Raw genomic sequence first — 16913 nt, forward strand, 5'->3', positions numbered from 1 at the left:
GAAATATAAGATTGGCAGAAACCAAATCTCCATTTATGCTCCCATTTATGTACAAGCAATTATCCTCTGCTACTCACCAATAAGTAGGATGTTCAGTAGGAGTTTTATGTGGAATCTACCTTCAAACCTCTTGGAAAGGTAGTGATCAGGGAATTCACATCAGAATTAAATCAGCTTTTCTTCATCCAACGTCAAGAGAGTTTAATTTAATTTCCAGATCATCGATCGCAAGGTTGAAGAGGCTAACAACATTTCTTAGAAACTACTGCTGCCTGGAAGAAACACTAACTTTCTTCCTGATAGCATCAACAGATATGGATGTATTGACAACAGGGCAAGCTGAAGTTCAGAGAGTTCATCAGAATTGGGATTTTCTGATTCATTTGTTTGGTCAAAATGCCTCGCTCATGTCAGAGGTCACGGTAAAATAGGCAGACTGTTTCAAGATTAGGGAAAGGCAAACAACCACTAGTTACAACCTAGGTATGCAAAACACCATCTCTAAATGTTCTTGTTGAACCCTGAAGCTGACTGGCTAGCAGATGAGCAGTGAAGACCACTCTGATGCCACTCATGGCAGCTGAGAACAGGAAGTTGTAGCTGCTGTTTACACCCGCTCACCAAAATTGGAAAATTATGGCTTTTAAGTCCTTGACGTTAAATTTCAGCGACCATATTCAGATGGTAGGATCAGTACCCAACCTGAATCCTGGATCCATTTACCGTTGGTTCTGGCTGGTAATGGTGGCGTAATGATGTGGGGAGCTATTTAATTTATTTTGGGCCCCTTAGTTTCAGCTGAGTATAATTTAAATGCCACATCATAAGTATTGTTGTTGACCTTGTTGTTGACCATGCCTGTCCCTTTATGAGAACAGTGACCACTGTGTTCTACAAATTAACTTTTAAAGTGCCTTATAAGAATGACAAACATTTTCCTTGGGCACAATAAAAAAAAGTTTACAAAGTTTCCCGCGATTTTAAACTGACTCAATTCGTTGTCAAATAAAAGCTAAATGATTTGGTCTTAGACTCCTGCCTACAATAAGCATCTAAATAAGCTCTGACATTAAGTTCTATAGCATGAAACAAATTTCACTGAATATGTCTGATGAAACATGAACCATTACAACTGGTTAAAAAGAGCAACCAGGTTTACATCTGACCAGACTTTCACTGTTTTCTGGTTTAGCTCTGTGATTGGAAATTTAAGGGATCTAATGGGGAAATTCCTGTGTCCTGATCAGATAAATGTAAATACCACATGTGTCTTTTACTGCCCACTGTTGCCGTAGATCAGAGTGGCAGGCTTACAAATCAGTCAGCAAATACTGAAGGTTGATAAAAGGTATTTTGAAAAGTATTTTCGTCCATTTTCTGCTTAGTCTGCTTTTTGTTGTGTTTGTAGGGTTTTTTCTACATCCCTGTCAACTGCTTATTGGTTAATAAAACACAGACAGGTTAGTGTTTGGACTAGAGAATCCTGGGGGAATAACAGAAATCTATCTGACCCATTGTTGCAACATGATGGTTATGAAATCCAGTTGCAGCTTTTAGAGTGGTTTTGATTTACCCAACAAACAAATGCTGACACCTCTCTGATAAATGAGGTTGTGAGAACTTCCACAATTCTAAGGGGTGACAAGAATTTGAGATGCATATATTAGTCATCAGTTTAGGGCAATGAAAGCGGAAGGATTTGATGAACCAGACTGCTGTACGTCATAGCAAAAGGCCTAAGTTGCATGGTGTCTGTTGCTGAATGAAAGGAATTATAACTTCAGTAGCTTTTCATGTCTACATGTTGCCCTGTTGTGGATTGTTTTCAATCCCACTGAATTTCTGAAAGTTCCCATCTTGGGACAAATACCTGTTCTGTACATTTAGGATCAAACTCTGCTTTTCATTACTTACAGGCTCTTGTGAAGACAGTGGAATTTCCTGCAAAAGTGTCACAATGAGGGCTTACAGGGGCTAAGGCAAGCAACAACTACGGATACACAAAGCAGTTTAGCTGATTTACTAAATACGCAAAGTCTAATGGAGAAACTGGAGAGGCTTTGATCTGAGACAGCAGGAAGGGACTGGAGGAACTGAGAAGAAAGGTGAGTGGTTAGATCGAGGAGTAAGCGTTGGAGACTTTGATGAAGACTTTGCAGCAGCTTAGAGTCCGACGATTGAGATGAGCGGCGGTGGGTACATGGATTCTGCAGTACTTGAGGTTGACAGAATTCTGTTGTTGGTGCTTCCAGGTGGATGTGTCCTGATAGATGACTGAGGCTGGACAAACAAGCTGCTTTGTAATGCTCGAGACGTTATCCAGGGGCGATGCCTTAAGAGAAGCAGTGAGAAGAAGGAAGGAATCGAGCTTGGAACAAACAGTCCAGGTGAGTCTGAGCGTCAGTAGCTGGTTCTATGGAGAGAAAGAGATGGGATAGGAGTTAGAAACAAGTCGGATCACTAAGAGCTCAGCACTAAAGGCTAGTGTGTACCAGAGCAGAATCATCTGGCATCTGCCTCAAGGAAGCTGCTCCTACTTAAGGTCCTCGCTGATTGGCGACGATGAGCACCAGCTGGATCCCATCAGCCTGCTCCCTATTAGAGGTAGAGAAGAACACCAGTCCACCCTCCTGTAGAATCCAACAAAAAGTTTTTGTATTTAGCTCCATCTCTTCCCACTAACTCTAACCAGGTGGTCTGTCCTTGCTGAACAGAAGTATCTCCTCTCCATGACCAGTTTGCACAACTAAAATCATAAAAGTCCTTTCAAAGGTTACCCATACCTGAGCACTCCTTCACTATAGCTCCTCCAGAGTAGCCAACAGCTTCCTCTTAGCTTTTCTGATTAATCCTGGCTGCTCAGGCTTTTAGTTTAGATGTGCTGGTAGGTGTGTAGTTGCTCCAAATTGTTTCAGATGATGACATACCACGTTAGGGATATTGTTTAATAACCTAATCCTGCTTTAAACATCTAAAAGGCCTCCACCCTGACCTCTCTGTTGTGTTTTCTAGTCTTCATGATGCTATGTGTTCTCTAGCAAACCTCAGAGGCCTTCATAGAACTGTTGAAATTAAACTGAGATTAAAATACATAAATGTGGCCTATATTTACTAATGAGGCGACTCCTAGGAGCAGCTGTTTGTGCTTCATTTTGCAGCACTAGAATAAGGGGGAGTTAATGCTTTTAGACAGTAGGAATAACCAGTAGGATATTGTTTGAAGTACTCAAACAAAAGAAACGATCTGTACAGAGAATGGCAACTTGAATTTGAAACTCAGCATAACTGAGTTTCAAATCTTGTTGATGACATCTTTGCTACTTAGAATAAAAATTACTCATGATAAAGGTTAAAACAAAACATGAATCAGAACATGCAATTGTTCTCGGAAGGAGTCAAAACCGGATTCAGAGACACTGATTTTAATCTGCTGTTTTGTTTTTGGTTTTTTATGGCACAAATACCAAGCACCTCCTTTTAAAAGTGCTTGGTGCTTTTAAAAGTTTTTAAACCTTTTAAAAACTAGATTACTGGTGTCTTCTGTCAGTAGAATGCAGGGTCAAAAAGATGAAGATGAAAACAAGAGACAAGTGAGGAGAATCAGGAAATATGGAAACAACAACCATCTGATGCTTCTTAGTAGAAACTGATTTGGTTCACAACAAATGTCATCTCTTGACACATTACAAAAGGTCATTTGAATTCAGTCAGACATGCTTTCCAATTGATTTTACTTATGAAACAATTTGATCATCTTTTCTATTTCTGTTTTGCAGCTTTGAGTGATTTCTGAACTAAGCACCTTAAAGAGCCAGCCATGCTAGCAAGCATGCACTTGAGATGAGTAAGTTCTGCTCAACAGGGGGTTCACTTGGTTTCATACAAAAAGTAAAACACACATTTTTGCTTTCTGTTTTTTTTTTTTTTGTTTGTTTTAACTAAAATCAAAGAAGAAATTCCACTGTATCTCTCCCCTGAAATTCTGCTGAAATCCTAGCTAGCAAACATTTGCTTTGTGATTCTGCTGAAAAACCAAACAACAGAAGCGTCTACTCTGCTACTGAAACTGAGAAAACCCCTTTGATGCCAAGTCAGAAAGCAGAAAGCTGCTCTGAATTGAGTGCGCAACTATTGAATTTATTAACTGTTGCCCCATATTGTGGGAAAGTACTGTTACTGTCACAGCTTTCGGCAATACAAAAGATTGCATTTGGTACTGAGAGAAGGCTGCTACCACTTCCTGTATCTGCTCGCTGTGATTTATTTCATGCACGAAGATTGTAACTGCTAGGCTGTGGCATCCTATCTGAAATTATCATCAGTTTCCCCCATCTGGTTCAGCTGCATACACACATGCAAGCGCTAGTACAAATTTTTAGGCCCTTTGTTTCCACAGATAGACAAATTTGTGTGATAAAGCTTTTTTTGTTATGAATTATTTTGTTTCCAGCACCTCTTTCTTCAATAACTTTTTACACGCCTCAAACTTTTTCAAGCTTTGCTTTACAACAACAAACTTCTTCTAGCTTCAGATCAGAGCTCTATTTGCATAAACCAGCCGCCACAGACGCTTCTTGCCTCAGGCTCTTTCTCTGATGACCACAACCAATACCTTATAAGTAGGATACTCTGCTACTCTCCTGTAAAACAAAATAAACTTATTTGCACTATTTTAACAAAAAACATGCTTGGTGTAGATATTGATCTAAAGTTTATACGTTTCTATTTAATGTTTGTATGATGTGAACTTGTGAAACTAAACATAAATTTCTTAAATTTTATGCACACAAAGTTGATTCTGGTATTTAGGCTAAATCGCCTTTCAGTGCAATTTCAATTGTAATGTGAAGACATATTTTGACCAAGTGGAAAGTTTTACACATTCCTCTTTATAAAAGAGCTCAAATTTAGTCATTAGATTAAAAAAAAACAAAAAACATCTGAAAGCAGCATTTAAATTTTTTTAAGATTTGCCATCCATTCAATGTCCATGCTGAAGAAAAGCTTTGCTGCCACCACCGTGTTCCACCGCAGGGATCTGAATGCAATGCATGAAAAATAAATTATTTTCTTCCACGTAAAAATTCTGCACTATTTCATGTTGACCAATCGCACAAAATCCCAGTGAAACACCATAAAAAGTTTTTTTGTTCTACATTGCTCAGTTAGTAGGAGTATTATTGAAAGGCACTGTACATCAAGCATGCAGCTCCCCCACTCGATGCAAAACTAACACCAGCTTAGCTCAGGACATTGTGGCTTTTTTAGTTTCAGTATAAACAACGAAGAGATGACAGTTGACTAGCTATTGACCACTTTGCATCTTATTTTGTCACTTTCTCAGTTCTCATGGCTTATTTGTCACAATGTTTTCTCAGAAAATAAGAGGTGGCAAAGAACAAGGAGCAGGTGTAATTTAAGCTGTTAAAGTTGATACTTATTTTACTTAGGTCTAACATCATCTTTTGTAGTTTCCTCATAGTTTATTTCAAGAATAGAGGAAGTGTGACATCCTGTAAGAGCTACTTAATTACTAATTAGATCTGATATGATGTGACAATAAAAATCATACGTTCTGCTCTAATAACAGTTTAATCACAGTGCAATTAGAGCTTTATTGTGAAATAACGTTTTGGACTACTATACTCAGTGGTGGTTGCAGCATGAAGATCTACAGTAGCTATAAAAAACCAAAAACATCCACATAGTGTTTGATATCAATCAAAATGGTAGTCATGGTGGAATAAAATGTTTTCACACTCCATGGATTTTTGCAATTTGGCGCCCTCTTGTTGAATCTAAGTTATTTTGTTATACTCACAGCTCACTGTATTCTTTCTACTCTACTCTTTTTTTAAAACACTAAATTTAAAACAAAAAATGACAACATACATTTGGTCACATTTTTATTAACCCATTAAAATTTCACAAACCAGTTAAATGCACACTCTACAAGAGCATTTTATATCATGAAAATCATGTATGTACAGCAATACAAAAAATATGCAAGGATTCAACACCAAAAATATTCTAGGCCCTCTACATCTATATGTAATAGTAGATACATTGTAATTACAGATTATTGGAAATATTTTAGAGTGAAATATTAATATTATCAAATGTTTAGATAAGCAAGAATGTCCTAAAATGGAAAGTGGTTTGGAGTTTACTTGTAACTTTGTTTTAAAATTGGACCTTGGACTGTAAGGTGCTGCTAAAGTTAAGACTGATGAGCAAAATATGAGAATTTACTTACAATGTCCTGCATTGGGACTTATGCAGTGCCTTGCAAATCTATTTATACTCCTTTTTCAACATTTTGAACGTTGTGTATTTTACTGGGATTTTTTGAGATAAAACGACACAAGTTGTGCTATAAAAGGAAAACACGTGGTTCTGAAATGGTTTCCAAAAAATAATCTAAAAGGTGTGGCTTGCTTTTGTTTTGAGACCCCTCTGCAAACTCTAGGAAAACCAGAGTAGTAAATAAAATCCACTTGTGTGTATTCTTATCTCATAAATCCAGTTGTTCTTAGAAGGCCTCCGATGTCAATGAGAGTACGTTGGTGAAAAAACAGCATCATGAAGACCAAGGAACACAGCAGATAAGTCAGGGATAAAGATAAAAATAATTTTTTTTGTTGAAAGGGATGGAGATAATACATGGAGTAATACTTGAAGACAACCTCTTAGAGCCTGCGAAATACATAGGGCTGAAGGATGTGGGTGTGAGAGAGTTTGTTGGGGTCAGGGATGACACTACACATACTGCCGGAGCCACAATTGAATACAATAAAGTGGAATAGTCAAAGCACAGAACTAAATTTGACTGGGATAACTGTTGCTGAGTTGATTTAGCATATAAAACCCCAACCAAACATGTTGATAAAATGTGGACATTTCAAGAGCTTTTAATAGTTTTGCAAGGCACACTAAGACTACAAGCTTCAGGCAGGCAGTATAGTTCTGTCCAGGTGAGCAAAAGGACAAGGCCCCTTCAAACAGGTAAATGCTGCTTTTTGCATAGAGCACTGAGGGAAATCTGCCAGCTCCCATAAGAAAAACACATGTCATCAGATCCTCTGCGTATTCACCTATGGGTTTCCCCAGCTGACCTGCTGTTTAGTAAAGCTATCAGGGACAGAGAATGCCAGATAAAGCAGAAATAAAAATAAAAAACACCGAAAGTGGTAGTTTCTTGTCCCAAATCAGTCAGAAAAATTTTGGTCCGTCTTTCTAATGAAAACATACAAAACCTCAGTCGTCTGGCTCGTATCTGGAACAAAAAGCAAAACACGTGATGGTAAACAAAACTGATAAACGTCATCGAAGATGCATCACAGTAACTGAGGACTGTGTTATTTTTAGGATATCAATGTAAATGGGAAAACTCACTTCTGCAATCGTTTCCTAATTTCTTTTATCTGCTCATTCTTCTTGGTTAGAATCTCCTTCATGTTGCGGTACGCTGCAGTTTGCTGGAACTTCTTCTCCAACTCCTACACATAATCCACAAATGGCAAAACATTAAGAGGGGAAAGAAAAAATAACAATAACGCTACAATTATATTATAAAACCCACTAAGTCTGAACTTTAAATGTGATCTAAACAGTTCTAAACAGGGGGAAGTGCAGGAGAAAATAACTCTCATTTGCACGACATTTTGCACGCACAAAAACACCGAAGGTAAAAGGGAAAAACACAAAACTCCTGAGATGAAGTCAGCTGTCTGATCTTATGATGTTAATGATCATGGAAAAGTCTTGCTTCCTCCATACCATTGTCAAAAAGAGGAAGGCTTAGAGTACTAGAATAAACATTGAAAATACAGGATCTCAAAAATTAACTCTTTGTTTTTTAGATTTTGTTGTGTTAAAATAACAAGCTTCCCTCTTTTTATGCAATATATCAACACAAAGTAGTGCACAATTTTGAAGTAAAAGGAAAATGGAGAATGTTTTTTAAAGTTCAGTTTCAATTCAGCTTATTTCTATGCATATAAATACATTCCAATTGATCCAAGTTATCAGTGTATTAAACTCAGTTTATTATTCAAATTAGTTTAAAACGTTTCTATCTAAGGAACCACCAACAGATTGCATCCAGTTATTGACCTTACAGCATTACCTCAAACTGAGCATGCATGTAGCGACAGTGGAGAGGAATAGCTCCCTTTTAACAGGAAAAAACCTGGTTCAGTGTTAGCAGCCATCATCTACCACGACCAACTGGAGATGTATATTTTTGTAAGTTGTGGGGTGTGTTTGTATTTAGCCACCCTGAGTAAATACTTTGTAGAACCCTTTTACCAGTTTGAATAAGCTGAAATTATTCAAAAATAGCTCAAGTAGATTTATTGTAGAGTGTTTGTGAATATCAGTTAGGGAAAGCTAGAAAGCTGATGTCGTACCCAAGTCTGGGTTTTAACTGGGCCATTCTAACCCGTTATACTTGGATTTAATCTCTTCTACTACCATCTGCCATATATCTACTGGGAAAAAAACTGCACCCTCACAACATGAAGCTACCACCACTATGCTTAATCCTGTTAAAATAAGCTTTCCACCACATGGGAATTTTTTTATGTAGGTCAATAAAATCAATTTGACTAGAGCAGCTTCTTCCACATGGCGTCTGAAAACAGGATTTTCTTGTTGATGAATGACTAGTAGCTGTTTTGTGATCAGGTTTTCAACTTGAGCAGCTCCTGCAGAGCTACCATGGAGATCCTGAATGCCTCTTTGATTAATGCTTTCCTTGCTACGCCTGTTTAATAGACAGAACAGGGCTCTGTTAAATTACATTTCTACAGCGCTTTGTGTTACAGCTCTCTGTATGAAACATCCTCTACAAATAAAGAGACAAAATGTGAAGATCTTTAAGGGCGACTTCTACTTGTGTCTCATCTGTGGTTATGATGCTCTCACAGACTGAATCAAAATTTTCTGTGCGGATCAAAAGATGAGTCCATGGAGTCCAACTTTATTAGTGCTTGTTGCATTAATTTATCAGAAAGAGAAAGGCTCTACAGCAGGTACCTTCTCTGCCAAGGTCAGCTGCTCCTGCACTCGCAGAAGTTCATGCTTGGCAGTGATTAGATTCTCCTTCAGATCCTTTTGTGATGCAGCGTTGGCACTAAGCGATCTTTCATAGTCCTCCTTCAGAGCTGCTACTGTGTCCTCCAGGCTGTTGATTTCCTTTGTTTGAGCAGAAAGCTGAAATGTAGAAGAAAACTAGTTATGGCCCAACCGGCAATCACTGCCATACCACAGCAAAACAGCATCTATAGAGTTCATCCAGATTCATACATACCATGCAGATCATAGCAAATGGTGGTAAGAATGCACATGACAAAAATCAAAAACAAATAGTAAAGATAAAATAAAGGAAATGGAAAGCAGTAGTGAAAAATATTTTAAATGCAAAACCTTTTGCTCTCCTTGTGTCCTCTGGAGATCCTTCAGAGCTCTCTCTGCTTTTGTTTTCTCGTCTAGTGCACTCATGGCCTGATGAAATTAATCATGTACAAAGAAAATTATCAACTTGCTAACTAAGAAAGATAAAGTACTAAGTTTAAAAGGTCTCTTTTTTACCTGTGTTTCTAAAGTCCGCAGTCTGGATTTCAGTTTATCATTCTCCTCTTGTAGTTTCGCTATTTCCTAAAACAGGATAAAAATAAATTTGTTGGTCTGAGCATTTTATTGAACTTTGCAACCAGAGGACAACAAACGCTCATCAAGGGTATAGATGCCATTAATGTTGGACTATGAATGATGCATTTGATGATCTGACCACTCTTGTTATCAGAAATGGTAAGAAATGGTAATTAATTTAAACTGCTTGTTTTGCTTTAGACAGACACTCTAAACAACAATCTATATATTTTCAAAGGGTTCTGGTCCAAAGCATTTCCAGAAGCTTAATGTTACCCTGTCAATCCACAGCTAGTTTATGCAGTTTATTGTCCTGTTTAAAGGGGTGGTATTATGTATTTTCCAGGCACATAGTGCCATTTTATAACTGCATTACCTACTTTTGTTATAAAACGGTAGGTAATCTACTATCATTACCTACTGTTATATCAAACATAACTTTTTTTGACTTTACAATTCGACACCTTGAAATTGGCCTCCGTCTCTTTAAGAAGCTCCTACTCTTTCCAACACTCTGTCTTCAGCACGCCATCACAACAATGCTCCACATTATGCCTTTGACAATCGTTCTTAGAGGAATTGGACAGAAGTAGCTCGTATGATGAGCTCATCAGATGTGCAGTTTCACCAGGTGTTTGCTAATTGCTGCTGCCGCTAGTCTGGAGGTAAGGGCTGCACTGAGGGAATACAATTAAAACAAGATATAAATCTGGGGGAAAAAATCACCTAAAATGTATCGAAGTTTCAACCATCTGACTCTAAAGGTAAAATCTGATGAAAGGAAACTGGGGAGGACGTTCAACTACAGCCCAGTAGCTAACTGTCAAGCAAGTTAGCTACTGGGTAGAGAAGCAACCAGTGGTACTGGTGCGTTGTACCAACCGAGAGGAACAATAAAGAAGAAGGACAACTTCGGCCACAGTTCATTTTTCCAAGAAAAGAAAATAACCCCAAACATGCTGTCAGAAGCTGTCATGATGAGGACCTTGTAAGGCACCCAGCCTGCATTGCACCTGATTCTGATGTGTCTTTGTGCAGCTAGTGGGGCCACATCCCTTATAGAGTGACTTTTTGGTACTTTTTGGACTATGTCAAACTCCAGGATCCAGGGCTCAGCGGTCAGCTCACTCCAGGTTAGGTTTACTAATTATTTTAGTCTTCCAGTCACAAATGGCTTCTCTTAGTCACTTGTGACTAAGAGAAGCCACAAGTGACTACTATGACTTTAAAATATTTTGTTATTTTAAAGTCAGTCTTCTCAAATTCAGCCACTTGCTCTAACAGCTCCCTAAAAGGGTGAGAGAAAAAAGATAAAAAAATCACAAGTGACTAAGAGAGTGTCATTTGTGACTTAGCCAGAGACCTATTAGCCATAGGAGCTGAAACCCTTAATAACATAACCCATACAATCTTAATGATACAAAAAGAGATCAGCTCTGTTGCAGAAAACCAACTAGTTTACAGGAGCTCGACTATTTCTGATGAGAAAAGTGGTCAATCATCACCACCACAGTTTTGCCTGGGTCTTACTGATTGATGTAAAAAAACATTTAGCTAAGGTCCAACTTTCTAGGCAACAATAACACAAATGCTACATGTTAAAAATCACCAATCTCAAACCGTAACTTCATAACCATCATTATGGCTATGATGACCATGGCTGGCAGTGTACACAAAAAATTGTTTTACCTTGTTAAGAAGCTCAGACACCCCACCCTCATTCAGTGGTGCCAACATGGGTTTACTTGTTTCCTGGTTTATCTAGAAATGAGTTCCAGATTCATACAGTCATGCAAAAGCATTGCATTGCACTGCAACATTTATTTATTCGTTTTAGACATAGTAACATAAAACCACAGGTGAACCTCAATGACGCGTGACTTCTGAACCACACTTCTACAAATATAGGCCAGGCAGCCTGACATTTAAAACCTCTTAAAATGTTGGGGGAGGTAATCTGAGAAGAGGTGAATTTCGCCTGATGTCTGAAGAAGAAAGTGTTTTGCAAACCTTATTTGTTATTTTAAAGTCAGTCTTCTCAAATTCAGCCACTTGCTCTAACAGCTCCCTAAAAGGGCGAGAGAAAAAAGATGTTAAATGTTCATTAACTGAAAAATTAAGTGGATAAAAAAAAGCTTACATGCTTAAAAAGTGTAAACTGATACCACAATCTGCGAGCAACACTGAAGCACTGATAAGACATTCATTTCACAACAGTTGCATAACCTCTGTGTTGATGTTCATCTGTGCTAACCCCACAATCTACTATTTGGCGGTCGTGAATGTTTGGCAAAGGAAAAGTGAACTCCCTCGGTCCTGATGGCAGTTTAGCACTTATGTTGTAAAGACACATGTTTGTGGTGAGCAACACTGTTCTCTACAAAGCTTGTATGTGGTTTTTTAAAAAGCATTTGAAGACACCTAGCCCTATCACCAGGGGCGTTTTCCTAGCTTTAGACACCTATTCAGTCACGTACAGCTGTAGCCTGGAGAGGAAAACAAAAAGGGTTCATGAGTTGCTCATCCACCCACCATGTGCCTGCTATACTATAAACAAAGTATCTTCATCAAAACACTGTGTTTTATAAGGTGAGAGGTCATGAGGGCAAAAGTTATATTAAGTTCAGTAAGTTTGAACCTCGTAGTCAGATCAAACAGGCCTTCAGTATTAAATTTGATGAACAGAAAGAGGTTTATGTAATATGTTTAATTTAAGCAAGTATCACTGAAAATGGGTGGCTTATGGGAGGTTTAATCCAATTTAAATGCTGTCATAAGTCATATTTTCTAAGTTTCTTAAAAGAGTTGTTGTAGATGCTTAAAACTGTGGGTAGGAAGGATCTACTGTAGCAGTCAATATTACAGTGATTCCAAAGATGCCTCTGACTGAGGGAGTTTAACTTTACATTGTTTCCTCATACTGTTCAAACACTTTATCGAGTTTTGCCCATTCCTGTTAATAATCGAAAAGTTACATTTATTTCAGTCATTCCATTCAAAAAGGGAATTTGCTATATTGTATTTGTTAGATTTATGTTTGTTAGACAATACAAAAAGTTAAAACAATTACAAAACATTTTTTAATACAGAAATGTCTGCGTTAGATATTAGTTTTCAGGTTTTACTTCAAAAACAAATTTATTCTGATGTGATGTTTTCTTCTAGGAACTAATGCAGAGGTTTCCAAACTTTTTGCCACTCATGGCCAAATCTGTAACCTTTGTCTAGACACAATGATGCAGTAGAAATGTTTGGAATAACTTTTCAATTGACATTTCTTTCTGGTAAGATATAAAATAGCATTAAAAAAAATATTTAAATAAGAGGCAATTCCTTCTGAGAATTAATCTCTGAAACATAAGCTATTTTTGCAAACAAATTCATTTACGAGGTAAAACCAAAATAAATATGTACCTTATAACCTACAAAAATGAATTTGAAAATGCAATGAAAAAGAAGACAGTTTGTGGTTTTTAGGCCAACCAATTGCAGATCTAAAGGGAAACCGACACGATGGAAACCTGGGTTGCACGCATGTAGATCAGTAAAGACTGCTGACCTTTTTACCCGGTGAATGACGTGTTAAGAGATCTGGATCAGAAAAGAACTGAAGAGGAAGTAAAATGTGGTACCGATCAACGTAACTGTTAACATTTAAAGGGCTGCCTGTTTCAGGCTCTATTGTTAACTTAGAGTTTATATGAGAAAGATGAGAAAGGTTGAAAAATGTCCACCAAAGCAGTGATAATGAGTGAGTACAATTATAACTTTTGGATTCTAACAGCTTCCCATGCTATGACTGTCTGGATGCCAGTGTGAGTATTCCCGTCGCTGGCTGTCAGAGTCTTTTCAGCTCACCTGTTCTCCAGCTCAGAGATATCACTCTGGAGTCGAAGGTAAAACTTCTCAGCCTGAGAGAAAATCTGCCTGAGAAGCAGCACGTTAGTGTGGGCAGTGTCGATCAGTTCCATCTCCACCTCCCCCCGGACCACCATTTGCAGCCCGTCCAGCATCTCCCTAACCTCGTCCACTGTGAAGGTGTCCTCCACCAGCCTTCAGACGGAAAATCAGGCAGAAATATTAATGTACAGAGCCGTACACATTCACTTATTGCCCCCATGATAAAGATATTTTTTTGTTGCTCTTGCATAATTTCAAATAATCTGGATTTGGATATAGTAATGGTAGAAGGTTGATTTGTGTCTGGTGATATGAATCTGTGTTGATTTGGGCATAAGTTCTGGATCATTACCATGCTAAAAGATTCAATTAAACTATATTTCCTCTTTTAATTTTTCTTATTTAGATTTTTTTATCTCTTAGTATTTCAAAGAGTTCATGATGACATTTTTAGATGAGAAACAGGCCCACAGTATCACAGATCTTCCACTGTTCAGGTGATGTTACATATATTCATTCTTAGTTTCATGCCAAGCCCACATGGTGTGTTTGTTGCCAATAAGATGAGACTGACACTTTGTCAGTCTCATCTGACAAAGCGTTCAGTTCCAGTTAACTGGAATTTTAGTGAGTAAAAATAGCAAAGGGTTTTTTTTTTGTTTTTTTATTTTTTCAGAAATGTTCAATTCTGTAGATGTTTTCCCATCCATCCGTCGTCTGCACTGTATTACGTAGGGTCGCTGGTGCCTAGTGGTCATTAAACTACATAGACAGGTAACCAGTCCATCACAGTCCATCACAGAGACCCACAGGACTAACAAGCATGGACTTTCACACCGAAGGGGAATTTAGAGTAACCTAACAGGTATGTTTGGACTGTGGGAGGAAGTTGGAGTGAAGCATCCAAAGTCCATGAGGAAACACTCAAAGCTATGATTTGAACCTCTTTTTGGTGCAAGGCAGCAGAAAGACCATGCAAAAAGACAATTTTTACCTTTTTTTCTAGTTTTAGGCATGGCTAATAGACAACATGGAATAAAAGAGTAACATTTCCTTGATAGTTCTTGATCGACTTCAAAAAGTGAAATATTAACTTAAAAGCTTTAAGTAGACCTCTTTTTAATTCAAGCTGTCATGGAATGCTGCCAAAAATATTTTGAATAGCTTGGGATTTCTTTTGACTTGTCTGCTCTGTACTGTAATCTTCACAATGCTTTGTTTACTGATGTTCTCTAACAATCTTACAAAAGCTCAGATAAATAAATTACATTTTTTTAGTTGTAAAGTAACAACAGCTGACAAAGATCAGGGAGTGTGAATACTCACATGGTACTGAAATTTGTCTTCAGTGTGTGATTATACAATTGGTATTAAATATGAATGTATTACAAGGCAATATTTTCACACCATTGCTTTGTCCAGTACAAGCTCTCTGTGGATGTGCATAGACATCTAAATAAAAGTACATGATCCCACTGACGGAGACGTTTATGACTAATCACCTGCTGTCTTTGAGTTCCTCAAAACATGAGTCAATAGTCTTGAGCCTTAACAGCCTCTTTGAACGAGCAAATCGCATGTAGTTGATGATTTCAGACTGATGGTGTTCGTTAAACCCAAAGTCAGCCTTTGTGGAGACAAGAAGAAAACAGATTAGCAAATAAATTGTGCATCAGGGGGAGAAGAGGTTCATATGAAGACAGGATGTTGATGTAATAGCAACACCAATTAGCTTATTAGCTAACTTGAAGAGGATTTCCTCTTGCCAATATGTTACAGGGCCTTTCCACATGAGCTGGTAATTCCATAAAGCTGCATGCTAGCTATAGCGTTCTACTCTAATGGCATTTTATTTAAAAACAGGTTCATTCGGCATTTCTACAAGGAAAGAGAAGGCTAGCAGCGAAGCTCACAGCAGCTACTTACCATAATGGCTGTTTTGCAACGTAACTAAGTTAGCTTGAGCTGATCCCAAAAGAAAAGAAGCAGAATCTATCTAATTTAGACAACGTACGCAAGGAAGACTAAAAGCCAGAGTCGATATGATGAGTTCGAAATCCAGTAAAATCTTTTATATGTTTATTTAAGTAAACAAATTGAGCAAAATTTCCGCTATGCCACAGCTGTAAGATTATCCTGGAGATCTGCTAGCCTAGCTAACCAGCTTGTGTTTGCCTTGAGAATGGCTTGGTAACGGAATATAGCGTCATCACCTTGGTTACGGGAGGTGCGTTCATGGGCATCACGGACAGGTTGTAACACGAGAAAATAGTCTCGCTAAAAATGAATTATTTAATGTAAAATTCCGGATTTTTATGCCTGAAGTCAATATAAAGCGTAAAAATAATTTCTATCCGTATTATTGTATATGTAAAGGGATAAATGTAACTTTTTAGGTAAATGACCAATCGCTTTTGTACTTATCGCTAATGTAGCATAAACATTGCAATTTTCTTTTCTTTCATATATCACATGTTTAATACTGCATTTTTTTAACCAAAATACATTCGTGAATTATTATTATTATTATTATTATTATTATTATTAACCACATACTTTTTCGTGTTTTGGGGATCATTATTGTTATTAGCATATTGTGTGGTTGCATAAATACATTAGTTTGTTAACATTATGTTAACATTATTACGTTTTTGTTGTTGTTTTTAAATCTGTGTATGCTTTGCTTATTTACATTGTTATTTATTTGGCTTGGTAAGCAAGGCTGCCGCAGGTTACAGTAGAAACCAGTAGATGGCAGTGTAATGCAGGAAAAAATGACTAGCAACGTGGATCTTTTAATCCTATTAGTAATAGTCCCATGACACACAATAACCAATTTTATTCACTTTGAGGCCGTATCTGTTTCCATTGCAGGGCATATGTTAAATCAGTGGTCCCCAACCCTGGTCCTCAGGGACCGCTATCCTGCATGTTTTTGACGAGTCCGGACTCCAGCACAGCTGATTCATATGATTGCATTACTTCTTTTGCATTCCTGTAATTGCTATAGAAGTCAGTTATTCACCTATTCATTTAACTCAGGTGTGAAGCAGCAGGGAAACACCTAAAACAAGCAGGGCAGTGGCCCTGAGGACCAGGGTTGGGGACCACTGTGTTAAATGACAAACAACTTTTGCAATATAATTCCTCTACATATAAGAAATGTAATAATTTGAATGATTGCATGAAACATAAAATAACTGTCTTTGTGCTAGAGAAACCCCATCAACTTTACCTGAGCCAAATCAAATTTTCACAGTAATTGAGTGGGAAAGCCTTCTCATCCTAACGAAAGCCTAAAGAGCTTCACTCTCCATCCTGTTAAGGGGAGATTCAAATGGGGGAAAGAAGAAGCAAAC

General features: G+C 37.7%; 1 protein-coding gene across 1 annotated transcript; it reads right to left on the bottom strand.

Moving 5' to 3' along the window:
- Positions 1–5893: 5893 nt before the first annotated feature.
- lztfl1 (leucine zipper transcription factor-like 1) lies at positions 5894–15735 on the bottom strand. The gene is made up of 10 exons (XM_028005307.1): positions 15481–15735; positions 15057–15181; positions 13513–13707; positions 11665–11722; positions 11344–11415; positions 9595–9660; positions 9430–9507; positions 9040–9216; positions 7396–7499; positions 5894–7276 (listed from the first exon to the last, which is right to left on the bottom strand). The coding sequence occupies exons 1-10, from the start codon at positions 15481–15483 to the stop codon at positions 7258–7260; spliced, it is 897 nt and encodes a 298-aa protein (XP_027861108.1). The 5' UTR covers positions 15484–15735; the 3' UTR covers positions 5894–7257.
- Positions 15736–16913: the final 1178 nt, after the last annotated feature.

The sequence above is a fragment of the Xiphophorus couchianus genome, chromosome 21 (genome assembly GCF_001444195.1).
Source record: "Xiphophorus couchianus chromosome 21, X_couchianus-1.0, whole genome shotgun sequence".
Classification (NCBI taxonomy): Eukaryota; Metazoa; Chordata; class Actinopteri; order Cyprinodontiformes; family Poeciliidae; genus Xiphophorus; species Xiphophorus couchianus.

Bases quoted from the DNA above. Each gene is read 5' to 3' on its own strand.
- lztfl1 (XM_028005307.1), bottom strand. The intron at 9,217-9,429 runs GTTTTGCATTTA...TCTACATTTCAG, and splicing joins GGACACAAGGAGAGCAAAAG to CTTTCTGCTCAAACAAAGGA. The intron at 7,500-9,039 runs GTACCTGCTGTA...GATTATGTGTAG, and splicing joins AGCTGACCTTGGCAGAGAAG to GAGTTGGAGAAGAAGTTCCA.